General features: G+C 43.2%; 1 protein-coding gene across 1 annotated transcript in view; it reads left to right on the top strand.

The window, feature by feature from the left end:
* The window catches only part of PRKCH (protein kinase C eta), a 223,987-nt gene that overhangs the window by 57,412 nt on the left and 151,962 nt on the right, over positions 1 to 14,613 (top strand). The window contains exon 2 of the mRNA XM_080672043.1: positions 13,196 to 13,259. Within this exon, the coding sequence (XP_080528169.1) occupies positions 13,196 to 13,259 (64 nt within the window). The remainder of the gene's footprint in view (positions 1 to 13,195; positions 13,260 to 14,613) is intronic.

The raw sequence follows: 14,613 nt of genomic DNA, 5'->3' as shown, positions 1-14,613 counted from the left end.
TGTACAATAGAAACTTATCTGGCCACTGGGTAAAGCTAGCAATAAAACTACTGGTCCGCAATGTGTTAAGAACCCCAAATCCAAACCTAGTTTAACCTGCCGGCCACTTATTAAGTCACTTACCTCCGGGTGCCTGTTCACTACAGTGGGGATAATGGTGCTGTATTTTCCTCACTCAGAAGGTGGTTGTGAAGATAAATGGGGCCAAAAACTGTGAAGCTGCTCAGGTGCATATAGTGCACTCCCTTTCTCTTTTGCTGGGACTTCCTCCCATTCTCTAAACTTGGCTTTGGTGCTGACTCTGCTCTTTGAACTGTACCCTCTGCCCTGGGGTCAAGTGCCTTGTGCTTTAGTTGTCCTTGTTGTGTGGATGGCTCCTATAACGCTGCCCAGCCCTTTCTTTTAAGTTTCAGGCCCCATCTATCTTTTGGCCAAACATTTCCACCTGAATGACTCCCTACAAAATCAGTCTGTTTAAAGATTAGAATCATCTCAAACCAACTGACCTTCTACCTCTTACTCTTTCCAGGATAACTCTTCCAGGCTTTCAGATGCTGGAGCCCTTTGGCTTTTCCTCATCCCTCACCCCCAGCCCCCAAGTCATCCGGAGCTCCTTTTGGAATGTTTCCCTCCCGTCTCTTCCACCACTGACCTGCACCATAGGAATAAGTTCTTGTTTTAAAAAAATATTTTTATTAGTTTCAGAGAGGAAGGGAGAAGGAAAGAGAGATAGAAACATCAATAATGAGAGAGAATGATGATCGGCTGCCTCCTGCACACCCCCTACTGGGGATCAAGTCTGCCACCTGGGCATGTGCCCCCCCACCGGAATCAAACCCAGGACCCTTCAGTCCCCAAGCCGACGCTTTATCCACTGAGCCAAACCAGCCAGGGCTGGAATAGATTCTTAACTGTGCCCACGACTCTCAGTCTAGTCTACACCACCCCACACACACATAGTTTATCTTCCAACCTATCCTTTACTGTTTTTAGAATAATTTTTAACTTAAATTCTTAACTTGGCATTCAAAGCCCAACTTGCATATCTAGCTTTAGCTTGCAACCCAATATATAAAAACTACATATAGTTTAAGCTACATGTTCCTTCCTGCTCTGTGCCATCCTCTCTCTCTCCCCCTCTCCCCCTCTCCCCCTCTCCCCCTCTCCCCCTCTTCCCCTCTCCCCCTCTCCCCCTCTCCCCCTCTCCAGGATAAATTTTAGAGGTGGATCGACTTTAGCTTAGCATGAAGAAGACCTTTCCAACAGAACTATTGACGATGGAATGGGTATCATGGAGGAAGCCCACCTGTTCCCTCCCGGTTCCCAAGCCTAGCATCCCAATAAAGTCCTCACCTTCCTCCACCACTGCAGTGTGTGGCTTCTCTTTTGTGAAGTTATTTTCTCCCATACCCCATGACACTGCCCTTGGATGCATCCTCCCATCTCTCAGTTGCATATCTAGTTCTTTCATCCACCTCCTAAATGAACTTTCTGTCTTTTTTCTCCCTTTCCTGTATTCTTTCTTGAAAAGTTTCAGTGGTCACCTTTTGAGAAAGATTCCCAAATAAGAACTCCAGCCCTGTCTTCGTAGTTTGTCTTTTTTTCCCAACTTTTTGACAGATGTTTCTATTTGGGTACCTTTGTGTCCAAATTTGAGCTCATTTCCTTCCTTCTGAAACATGTTCCTTTTCTACCCGAGTTCCCTGGTTGATAATGGCAATAGAGGTTGGCAGACTTTTCCTGTAAAGGGCCCGACAGTAAGTATTTTTGGCTCTGTGGGCCATAAGGTCTCAGTCACAACTACTCATCTTTGTTTTTGGAGCACAAAAGCAGCCGTAGGTAATACGTAAACAAAAATAGGAATGGCTGTTTCAGTAAACGTTTACTCACCAAAACAGGCAGTGGCCTGAAATGGGCCCCTGGGCCCTAGTTTGCTGACCCACGCATGATCTAGGTCACCCAGGCCCCAGATTCAATTCGTTTTACCTTTCCAGAATTTGTGTTTGATTTTTAATTTCCACTGATTCCACCCTTATGAAAACTCATATTGCTAGACCATAGCTCTCCCCCATTCGTTGGTCTAGTAGACAAACTGTCCTTTGACATGTTAACTCCCCATCGGTTTATAGAATCAAAACCCTCTAGTGAGTCCCCTTGGCCTGCATTATGTAGTTAAAATTCTCTAGGTGCAGCTCCTTCCATAGTTTTGCCTCCAGCCTTCTCTCACTCCTCTGTGTGGACACTCCTCCATCTGCACTAGTCTGGTTTGTGTTCTGCTATTGGTTCTATCTCTGCTCACCATGTGCTCCTGACTCACAATGGCCTCCCCTTCTGCTTACTGACTTGCCTTTGGGCCTCACTGGGGTCTCATTTCCATGGGAAGCTCTGCTCCAGCCCTTCTCTTGATCTGAATAGTGCTTTTGATGTTGTCACTTACCTGTTTAGTTGAGACTGCGTTGGGTTATGTCTTCATGGTGTTCTTACTTTTCCATCTCAACTTTACAAAGCTGTTAAGGGCAGCCCAGTAGATGCTCAGCTAATGTGGGTAACAGACACACATTGAACTCTACGTGTTTCCTCCAGTCTCTCAGTGAATGGCCCCAGGGATCATCAGCCTTGGAGTTTCTCTCTGATCCCCTTTCTTTCACCTTCCACTCTACCTCTGATTGCAAAGTCCAGCTGCTGCTCCCTCCATTGTCTTTTCCTGCCTGCCTCCTCCTCCCCATCCCCTCTGCTGCTGGCTTAGCTGAGGTCACCTCCATCCTTTACTGAGACCATTGAAATAGCCTTCGAACATGTGTCCCTACCACCAGCTTCTGTCCCTCAGAACCCTAACATCCTATCTGTAGGGATCTGACATGTTTGCATGATCTATCTGTAACTTCTCAGATTGAAACCCTTCAATGGCTCTCAATTGCCCTGGGGTAAGGTCTGGCCTCCCAGTGTACCATGAGACCATTATTGATCTGATACCCTGTACTCTCCAGGCCCATTTCTGACCTATCTCATTACATAGCCTACATCCAACCATATGAAACCCCTAATAGGTTCTGTGCATTTGAACGTATTTCCTCTCTGTCTCCTTTCCCTGGCCCACCTGGAAAACTGCCACCTGAATCTGTAAGCAGGGCACAAATGTCCTTTCTTCTGCAGAGCTTTCATTTTTCCTTCCCCACTGAAGACCAAAAGGAGTAAAAGTGCTATTGTAAGATAACCAGTGGGAGAGACATTTGGGTTTGATGTATTTTTTTCATTTTATTAAATTTATTGGGATGACATTGGATAATAAAATTACATAGGTTGCAAGTGTAGAATTCTATAATACATTGTGTGTTCACACCCAAAAGATGGAAGTTCAAGTCTCCTTCCATCGCCATATATTTGACCCTTTTAGTCTTTTCTACCTCTTCCAGATGTATTTTCTAATTCCCTCCAAGTTCTAAAGTTACCATAGAGCCTGAGCAATGACTAAGTAGACAAGTCTATAAAACATCTTGAATGCTTAAGTATATGAAATATGTAGTTTAGACGTATTCCTTCTTTTGATTTTGCTAAAGCTTTGCCTTCTCCTTTCATTACAGTAAATAATAAAAATCAACAAGGTAAAATAATTCTAGGTTTATTTATATCCCCCCTTTAAAATTTTTATTAGCATTTATTTTAACCTTATTTACTCCTGGGGCATATGTTTGTTTGTTTTTTCTTCAGTTTCTTCTGAGATATTTTTTTCTTCTGTGCAACCTCCTCTTCCGGTTCAGGAACAATTTGCACTTTTCAGGTAGTATCATCTCCATGTGGCAGGGAGGGCTCATGTTAAGTTCTGTGCCACATCTTGGGAGCTTTGTTCATTTGAATGTGCTCAGTGACCAGAGAATTTTTCTAAACCCTTAAGTTCAGCACTACTCTGTATTTTTAAGCATGTGCAGCAAAAATTCAGCATTCTTTTTGGGCCACCAACTCTGTGTCCAGCCCCACTGTTTAGCCTGAGTTCACTTACCAACTCTGCCATTGTAATGACAGAATGGCACACATTGCTTCTGCAAAGTGACATCTTTCAGGTACTTGGTGGTTTTTCAGATATGCTTACCCTTGATGGCCTGGGCATTTTCACATGTGTTCTTAAAGTGAACATGAAGATGTAGCCTCTTGACTTGCATGATTTGTGGGATCAAGTGAATAGCAAACCATTTTCAGAGGTTATCTTAGGCCACTTGGTGGAAGAGGAAGCTATGACTTTCGTTTGTTTGTTTGTTTGTTTAAGCAGACATCTTCAGTTTAAAAGGTTAGGATGAGGGCAGAGTCAGAGGGAATAATTATTTCATTACAGATATTTGATATGTACCTGTGTTTACCTTAGAAAAGTAACTTCGCATCTGTGGCAAAACTTACTAGACTCTCCATCTCCTAGTATTTCTCCTTTCTTATGGGAATTTCCTCTCAGAGGAGCTCTCACCAGGCAACCCACAGAGGCTGTGCAGAAGGAAGGGGGCTATGAGGCTGCTGAGCAGGAGGGTGACCATGAAGTGCATTCCTTACCTCCAGCCATGGTCAAAGGGCCACCTGCCCATATTGTTTAAACTTCAGCCTAGCAAGGACAGACTCTGCTTTCTGGAAGGATCTGCTAAGCAGGAAAGAGAAGGCATGGGGTCATGCAGACAGTGGCCTTTGAAAGTGCACTTTAATGTGGGGATATGCAGTGTGGAGCGGAATTGCCGTTACTGTGCTTCCTCTCTCACCTCCGAGTCTGCCTGCATGAGGACCTTGAGGACACCTTAGTAGAGGAAAAGGAAGTGCTGGAGATAGAGGAGGGGAGATTGTAGTGGAGTGTTTTGAAGAGCCTAAGGTATCCTTCATTTAATTTACATTTTCATTGGTGTTAAAGATTGAGAGACAGCAGTTTAACACACACTAGACCATTTCTATCTATCTTTAGTCCTCTCCTTGGCAGAGAAAAGATATTTTAGTCCTCAGAGATATCCACTCCTGACTATTCCTGATTTTTTATGTTGGGCAGAGAAACATTGAAATTTTATTTATTTAACTAGAGGCCCAATTCATGAAGATTCATGCAAGAATGGGCCTTCCTTCCCCTGGCTGCCAGCACCGCCTTCGCTCCGGCCAGAGCCACCTTTTTGCTCTGGCCCGGAGCTGCCTTTCTGCCTTCCCACGCTGCCCAGAGTCCTGGAGCGGCTGGGGTGGTGTGGAATGCCCCCTGCCACTTGGTGCCTGCATATGCAAATTAACCCACCATCTTTGTTGAGTTAATTTGCATACTCTGATTGGCTGGTAGTCATCGCAAAGGTACGGTCAGTTTGCATCTTACTCTTTTATAAGTGTAGATTAATTTATTTATTTTAGTAGAGAGAAAAAAGTTTAATCAGATTATGGTTTAGCTACTGAATATTTATGCCTTGTGTTATATGTAGATTAACGTCAGCTTTGCTTATTTCTGAGGAAAGGAAGCTGTCTTGTTCAATTCACATTTTTTTCATGGATGATGATTAATTAACAAGTCCTGATATCTCACATAAAACAATTTCATTGACATATTTTTACAAATAAGAATTTTGAAGCAGTTAATTCCTTACAAATATGATGTGGTTTACTTGTTCTGACACTTTTATTCCTTCTGTGCATTTAGAAAAATAAGTTGTAATATTTGGATCATTAAGTCTGTGAATGATGATGGCTTAGATATAAAATATGATTGGTATCAAGCTCTTTAAAAATTGATAAGAAAAATTAAAGATTTCATAATGTAGGTATATTAAATAATATTGCATTTATTTTATTTATATAAATTTTAGTTAAAATGTCTTATTTTTAAAGTATCAGTTTAGGCCTTTAAAAAGTAAATATTTTTTCTGAACAATAACTTTAAATTATTGTGGGTTTTTTTCAAATCTTTATGTTGAAAGTATTACAGATGCTCCTCTTCCCCACCCCCCCACTTTGATTCCTTCTAGCCCACCCCTGCCCCACACCTTCACCAAACTATTTATTGTTTGTGTCCATGGATTATGCATATATGCATACAAGTCCTTTGGTTGATCTGTTCTCACCCACCACCCACCCCCACCTTCCCTCTGAGATTCAACAGTCTTTTCCAAGCTTCTATGGAAAACTTAATTTTACTGTAAAAGAGTTGTACTTTTGCCAATATATATTTTTTATTGATTTCAGAGAGAGAAAAGGAGTGGAGGAGAGAGAAACATCAATGATGAGAGGGAATCATTGATTGGCTGCCTCCTGCACGCCCCCTGCTGGGGATTGAGCCCACAACCCAGGCATGTGCCCTTGATCGGGAATCAAACAAACTATGACCTCCTGGTTCATAAGTCGACGCTCAATCACTGAGCCACGCTGGCTGGGCAGTGATACCCCTTTTTAATGCTAGAACATAGGTGTAGTGGGCTCTGGGTTGAAATAATTCTAAATTTAAATTTATAGTGGTTTTGTGGGTATGTTGAGCTAGGATGGGGAAGAGTTGTGAGCATTTTAGAGAAAGACTCTTTAGTAGTCTTCAAATGTCTTTCCTGGCTCTGTGGAGTTCAGAAACTGTTTCTGACTTGGAGTTACAGAGTTTAGATAGAAAAATTAGTTAAAGGCTTAGTCCTCCTTCATCTTCCAGGTGTAGGAGCCAGATGACCTGCCACCTGAGCTGTGGTCACGGCCTCTTTCCCCGCCTTTCTCTCTCACCACACATTGGGTCCAGATTTAGCAAAATGAGAATTTAATCCCTAAAACAATGAGAGTGTTTTCCTTCATGTTAAACCTCAGCCAGGTTGGATTAGCCTCACTTTTTTGGTTCAGTTTCTGCCTGATCATCTTTCTCGGATAGGTTTTAATTTGTGGTACTTCTTAGTGTGCTTGTAACACATAAAACTTTGGAGGTTGTAGAGATGAAAAAAAAGTTAACAGGGATGTAGGGTTTGCATCACTTACCCCTTTTCCTTTAAATTCCTTCCCAACAGCGAGGGGGCATGTCGTGTGTCTGCAGCACATGACACTGACTTGGGTCCCACAGGCAGATGACTAACGGGGTCCGAGCTGCCCGCTGGGTTTCACCAGCCCCAGCACACACGCCACGATCAGCAGCTCCTGCCTCTCACCCCTATTGAGAGCTGTCCGGTGACACTGTCAGCCTGGTGCCACTCCGACTGGCCTTGGCCCTGAGGAGGCGAGGCTGGAACACAAGGGCTGGTATTTGGAAGGGAGCACCCTCAGGTGCTGATGGCATGAGTCTTGTCCGAGTTCCCAGGGGAGACAGGTGATGCGCCAGAAGCCAGGCAGGCTGGCTTCGGGTGGAGCAGAAGGCGGCAGGGCAAACCTGCAGTCACCCACAGGCAAGTGCAGTCACAGCAGCCTGTAAGGACTTTCCCTGAGTCTGGGTCTTGGCGTGGCCTTCACTGCTGGGTGGCCTCAGTCAGTTCCATCACCTCCCTGAGCCTCCATCTTCCTGTCTGTGTAATGGTGACGGTGAGACGTACCTTGCAGGTGGTGAAGGTAAGAAGAAGTGTAAGTTAGGCAGGGTTCCTGCATGTTGATGAGCTCAAGACATAGTAGCTGTTGTGTCTGTTATTAAAGGACCCAGGCCCTTGCTGAAACCGGTTTGGCTCAGTGGATAGAGCGTCGGCCTGTGGACTGAAGGGTCCCAGGTTCGATTCCGGTCAAGGGCATGTACCTTGGTTGCGGGCACATCCCCAGTGGGGGGTGTGCAGGAGGCAGCTGATCGATGCTTCTCTCTCATCGATGTTTCTAGCTCTCTATCCCTCTCCCTTCCTCTCTGTAAAATATCAATAAAATATATTTTAAAAAAAAATAAAAAAAAATAAAGGACCCAGGCCCGTGCTTCCTTATTGATTATTGGTATAACTTATAAGAATGTTTTCCCTTTAGGAATTTGAACTCTCATTTTTAAGCCTGGTGGTTTCAGCTGGAAGAGAATTGTGAAATGCTTCATCATGTTTTAGGTTCTTTTGTGATTTAACCCGAGAGCAAGGCTTAGAAATGCTGCAGAGTCCAGCACCCTCACCATCACAGATATCTGGCTCAAAGCCCATGGAGTCTAGGTGAAATGTTGACCTTTGCCCAAATAAAGGATTGTGTTTTTTTTTGTCTTAATATGCTAAATTCCCCTGCTTACCGCAGGCTGAAATGAATATTAAGTATCTGGAAGTTTCCTGTCTGTGATCAATTCTAATGCCTTCTGGGAAGGGAAATTAAATTAATCAAATGAGGGTTTCCATTGAGTCCCAGGTACAGGCTTTTATCCAAGCCTGTTTAGAATCATGCAACATCAGAGCCAGAAAGGTTTTCAGACAACCCTCTCATTTCATGGACAGAGAGACTGAGTCAGGGATGCCCAACTTCTGCAAAGTAATGCCAAGGGAAAGCCAACATTGGCTAAGGGGGTGATGTGGGGAGGAAGGGGTTGGTGGAGACCTTGCTGGGCAGGTCAAACAGCATATGATTTCTAGGCAGTGGAGCTGTGTTGTCCATATGCTCCTGGTATGCCTTGGGGCCATCTTGACGCGCTTTATTTTATACAGTGCTTTCGCATAATATTTATTATGTGAGAAAATACTGTCATTCCTATTTTATGCAGTTGAGGAGGTCAAATGATCTTCCAGTACAACTCATTAGACCAAATCAATAGGCGTTTGTTGAGTGTTTACTTGGTTCAAAGACCTCTGCTAGGGCCTTTGGGGAATATGAAATTGTCAGATCTCATTGGAATGGAGCTTATTGCAGGCGACGAGATGTATGAAGTTTTATGAGGATATGAAATTTTATACAGTTGTTCAAGGGCATAGATAAGTGGTGAGATACTAATTGAGACAGGGATTTTGAGACTGGAGGGATCAGTGTGCATGTTAAGATCTTCCTGGCAAAAGTTCCTTCCTTCAGCTCCCGTGGCTGCATCATCTTTGCCAGGTGCAGCTGATACCCGTCCCACCTGCAGCCCCAGGGAGCTGCTCTGGGAACCCTGAGCACTTGGCAGTGATCCCAACCCTAGGAGTAATTCAATAAACGTTTGAATGAATGAACAGGTGAAGCGAAGAGAGAGAGTTTTTCCAAGCAGAGACCACAGCATGAGCACAGGTTTGGCTGTGAGACAGTGAGGAGACGGGCCCGACTAGACCAGCAGCTTTATAGAATGGACATTTGAAAATGAGGTGTGGGTAAATTAGTGGGGAGGCAGCCAAAGGGGTGTCCGGGTGGCCCAGAAAGCCAGGTGGAGTAGTGAGTTTATTCTAAAGGCACTGGGAAGCCACTGAAGGCTTGATAGGAAAAGTTGATGAGAGTGGCACTCGGGAAGGGGTATTTGGGCAGTGAGGTACAGGCACTTTTTGTTTGTTTGCTTTATACCACGAAAGTTTTAAATTTTAATGTGGTCAAATTTGTCAAATTTTTGTCATTTGAAATTTTGATGTCATATCTAAAAAGCCATCATTGCCTAACCCAAGGTCAGGAAAATTTGTCCCTGTGTTTTCTTCTAAAAGTTGTATACTTTTAGCTTTTCTACTTAGATCTGTGATCCATTTTGAGTTCATGTTTACGTATGGTATGAGGTAGGAGCCTGCCTTCATTCTTTTGCATGTGGAAGTCCCGTTGTCCTAGCACCATTTGATAGAAAGAGTTTTCCTCCTCCATGTAATTGTCTTGGTACTCACATGGCCCTTTTGTATCCCTCCCTACCACTTGTCTTACTTTTATTTTTAAAATCCTCACTCAAAGGTATTATTTACATTGATTTTTAGAGAGACTGAAACGAAGGGAGGAGATTGGGGGGAGAGAGAGAGAAACATGGATGTGAGAGAGACACATCAACTGGTTGCCTCCGGCATGTGCCTCAACCTGGGCTGGGGATCGAACCTTCAACGGAGTACAGGCCCTTGACCGGAATGGATGTTCTAGCTGGAGAGAAACTATCTCCTGCAACCGTAGAGGACAGAACTGGGGTCAATGAGTGAAAACTGTTAGTGGCTGCACTTCTGCTATAAGAGAAATATCTTTCTATGACATAAAGGAATGAAGGGCGCCATTTGTGGGGTAGTGAGTTGGCTGTCACTGGGGATATCCAAGCAGCCACTGTGAATAGATGCCAATAGCCCATCAGCACTGTGTAGATGAAACAGATAACCTCTAAGGCCACGTTTTTCAAATTGTTTCTCTGTGACAGTAATGAATACATTTTTACATTGAAACCCAGTTAACCCTTATACTTACATACAAAACTGCAAATGGTTTGACATAGTACTTCATTACTTCATTATTATTATTATTTTACTACATGATGGGTTCATATTTTCTGTTCCATTTTATTCTACTTAAAATTCCTGTTGTGTGCAACCCACTCCATTGTTTTCATGTCCCACGGGTGAGTCTCAACCTGCAGTTTGTAGAACGCTGCTCTAAGGTCAGAGATCATAGATGGACGAGGCTTGAAGATCGCATTCGAGTCTGGCTTTCCTCCACGATGGTGGCAGGGGTCAAAATGTGGACACCAAAAACACACACAACCAAACAAACAGCAACAACAAGTAAAGAAGAATGTGGACGCAAGCCTGTTCTACTTGTGAAAGGCCCCTGTTCTAAGTGGCGGAATGCCCTGTTGCCTGTCAGCGCAGCCCTGATGGTCGGGGTGGGGCGGCCTTCCTTGCCAGCCCTGACTGTGTGTTGGAGGGAGTCTATGAGCTGGCCATGGGCTGGGGAATCACAGAGCTGGGGTCCTGGCAGTCTGTCTGTCTGTCTGTCCGTCCAGGGGGCTGGCAGCAGCTCCTTCTGTGCCTGCAGCAGTTTATCTGGTGAGGTCAAATGTGTATAGCCCTGCCAGGCCTTTAATTTTGAAGCTGATGGGTGGCTTTTAAGAATAACATATTTTTGCCTTGAAACAAGTCAAGGCAGAGAGTGAGACAATTAGAGCCTGACATCCTGTTTAGTCATCTCTCCAGGGAGCTCTATTTTCAGAACTGCATGAGGTATGAAGGTAGTTAAGGGGGCATAGTTAAGTTAGCAGTGGTTGTAATGCAAATAGTCATTTTGAACATGGGGGTGATTTAAGGGGTGGTAACCACATTGATGGCAGACTTGATGCAGAGAAAGGGAGTGCCGGGGTTCTTTTCCCAGCCTTACAAAGGGTTCAGCATTCTGGAGAAAGGGGCTGGGCGTAGATGATTAAGGAGGAGTCCAAGGATGAAAGATATTTTTGAAAGGCATTGGGGGTCAGAGGAGCTTCAGCTAAAGGGAACTGAAGACTCTTCCTTGACCAAGGACCCGTGCTTTTATTCACACGATTTATCCTAAGGCAGTGGTCGGCAAACTCATTAGTCAACAGAGCCAAATATTAACAGTACAACGATGGAAATTTCTTTTGAGAGCCAAATTTTTTTAAACTTAAACTTCTTCTAACGCCACTTCTTCAAAATAGACTTGCCCAGGCCGTTGTATTTTGTGGAAGAGCCACACTCTCAAGGGGCCAAAGAGCCGCATGTGGCTCGAGCCAGGGTTTGCCAACCACTGTCCTAAGGCAAGGTGGAGATAATACACGTATCAAAGGGTAGAATACAGAAGCATTATCAGTTTGGGGAATAGCCTACAGCTGTTCAGGTGTTTGGCCAACAGGAGGCAATAAAATGCCCTGAGCTGTCTGGCAGTTAACCCATTCAGGTTTGGGGGAAGTGCCGTTTAGCCTTTTCCAACAGATAAACTACATATGTGGCTCAACCCTGTTGAGCTGCCCAAGTCCCATCAACCTTTTGACGGAACTCTTGTAATTATCACATGCTGGAATAGGTTCTCGGCAAGGGAGGGTTTATACAGATAGGCTGCTGAATAGGTCAGGTTTTCTGAATCAGTACAAAATAGGCATCTTATATTTTGCGAAGTATGTGATCAGGATGTGGTGTTTAAAAGTGTGTGGTGGTGAGCTATGGTAAGGGCAATGCTTTCCCCCTAGTCTTCGTCACCTATGGGTGCAGGGAATAGTACTGCTAATACTCTTTGAGATAACCTGACAGCGACCATGTCAGAAATGCTGAATAATAACATCACGGACATTCAGATGACAATAGTGAAGCTTGGGTGGTGAAGGACCTTGCCCAGAGCCAGCTATGGCTGTCGGGCTAGAGTCTGTGCTGATCTAGTTCAGGGCTCTTTCTTCCATACCATGTGGTCAGCCGCTTATTTAAGTTCATATTCTACCAGAAATGGCCATCCATATCTACACTCAGCTTCTCTACACCTCTCTCTCCCTCTCTTAGATGAAAGGCCAAGAGCAGAGGTGGGCTCAACCTGACAGACTTTTATTTAAAGACTATTGTAAATTCATGTATTTGGGTCCAAAAACCTTGGATCTTACAATCCAAGGCTTAGAGGTGTTGATGGTTGAAAGTTAGCACTGGCACAAAGAGGACAGAGGCTGCCTACCTGGCTAGTGTGATCAGAGCAGGTGTGGAGGGCGCTGCCCCATCCGGGGGCCATGCAGTGTGAAGGTCTTTGGGAAGCTGGAGTGTGTTCAGAGGATGGGACCTACTTCTACTAAGAGAAGACTTGACGCTGCCTCTTTTGCAGAATGTGTGTCTTGATATCTCAGCTCATAGACAAGAACCTTAAGGCACATTGATACTCCTGTGAACAGCAGTGAATGCAAAGCTCCTGAGCTGCCTTCCATGGTGCTTCTTGGAGATTACCTACACTCAGGTGGAAGCGGTATAGACAGAGATAGCACCCCTCTTCTTATGCGTTTTACTTCCTAAAAATTAAAGGTTAGCAGTTGGCCAGGTCACATTTATTCTTTACCTTTATGTTGCCATTGTTTCTCTATTCCCTATACTTACCACGTAGTTGAATAAAATGCTGCTCTTATAATGGCGTGCAAAAGATAAGGACATCTCAGCCACAATGACCAATTTTATGGGAGCCTCTTGAAATCATGAAGAGCCCAAATGGAAGATACTAAAATTCAAGGGCAGAGAAACATCAAGAGAACTGTTACTCTTAGATTCGCTTTTCCATCATGATGGTTTCTTGTGTTTTTACTTGGTTCTTGCCCCTCTACTGTTTAATGGAAGACTTAGGTCTGATTTATGGCTGTGCTCTGCACATTTAGTCCTCCCTGTAAGACTATTTGAGGCCCATAAAATGTATTTTAAAATCAGAATATAATGTACAATTTTTTCTCTCTTTCTAGGTGGATCTGGAGCCAGAAGGAAAAGTGTTCGTAGTAATAACCCTAACAGGGAGTTTCACTGAAGGTAAGAAAGAGTTTTGGATGGTTTCTGGTATATGTGTGTCTTGGTTCATACTCAGTAGGAATTTCTATCATGGAAATTATAAAAAGAGCATTTTGTAAAAGACACTTTTAAAAAAATTCACTGTTTTAAGTTAAGCTGGCAGGTATTTTGTTGTCTAATGGTCTGTTGGTTTGAGTTGCCTGGTTAAATATATTTGCTGAGTCTGGCAATCACCTGTTTTATATAACATGCTGAGTTTTGTTTTTATTTCTCATCATCTTAGCTGAATTGTTTTTGTCTGTTTTAGTTTATGAATATTTTAAAATTGTTCTTTAGAGTTTTGTTTTGGGCCAACTATTCATTTTGCCCCTGAATGTGTTAAAAATTTAGGCATTGTGTTCTTTTCCTTGTAATCTTACACCTCGTCCTGTCCTTGAAGTGATTCTGTTTCTCTTCCCTTGGTACCACCCCAGCTCTCCCCCCAAGTTTTGTTTTGTTTTTTAATTGAGGCAAAATTTATAGAGAGTTGACCTTTGAACAACATGGGTGTAAGGGGTGCCGACACCCCATCTCTACCCCCCACAGTCAAAATATGTGTATGACTTTTGTCTCTATTGTACAATAAAATGAACAGATCAGAAGTGAAGAGTTTGAATTTTGATAAATGCCACAACCGTGTAACCTGCACCAACCCCAATAAGCACACGAAAACGTGTTTAACATCAGGGAAATGCCAATCAAAACCAGAAGGTATCATTTTATACTCAACAGAATGTCTAAAATTAAAGAGATTGACCATACCTAGTGTTGGTGAGAATATGGAATAATTGGACCTCTCCTACATTGCTGGTGGGAGTGAGTATTAGAACACAACCACTTTGGAAATCCATTTGAGAGTCTTTTATATAATTAGATACATATGTACTCCATTACCCAACAATTCCACTAATAGATATTTGCCGTAGAGAGATGAAAGTATATGTCCACAATAATTCATGTACAAGAATGTTTGTAGAAGCATTATTCATAATACCCCAAACCAGGGAAAACTATCAAGAGGAGAAGAGATAAAACAAATTGTTTTACATTTATATAATGGAAGGAATACTCAGCAATATAAAGAAATAGGATACTGCTATTCAAAATGACTTGAATGGGTCTCATAGAAATCATGCTGAGGGGAAGTGTCAGACACACAAGGGAATGTGCTATATAGTTCCATTTACATGAACTTCCAGAATAGACAAAATTTATCTACTGGTGAAAAAATAAAACATTTTGTTTATTGCTCTGGCAGCAGGGGATTGACTGGGAAAGGTCACAAGGGAACTTTCAGAGTGATGGAAATTTCATTTTGAAGTTGTTTATTACCATT

This window comes from Plecotus auritus (genome assembly GCF_963455305.1).
Source record: "Plecotus auritus genome assembly, chromosome: 1".
Lineage (NCBI taxonomy): Eukaryota > Metazoa > Chordata > Mammalia > Chiroptera > Vespertilionidae > Plecotus > Plecotus auritus.
This window is presented reverse-complemented; position numbering and strand designations above follow the sequence as displayed.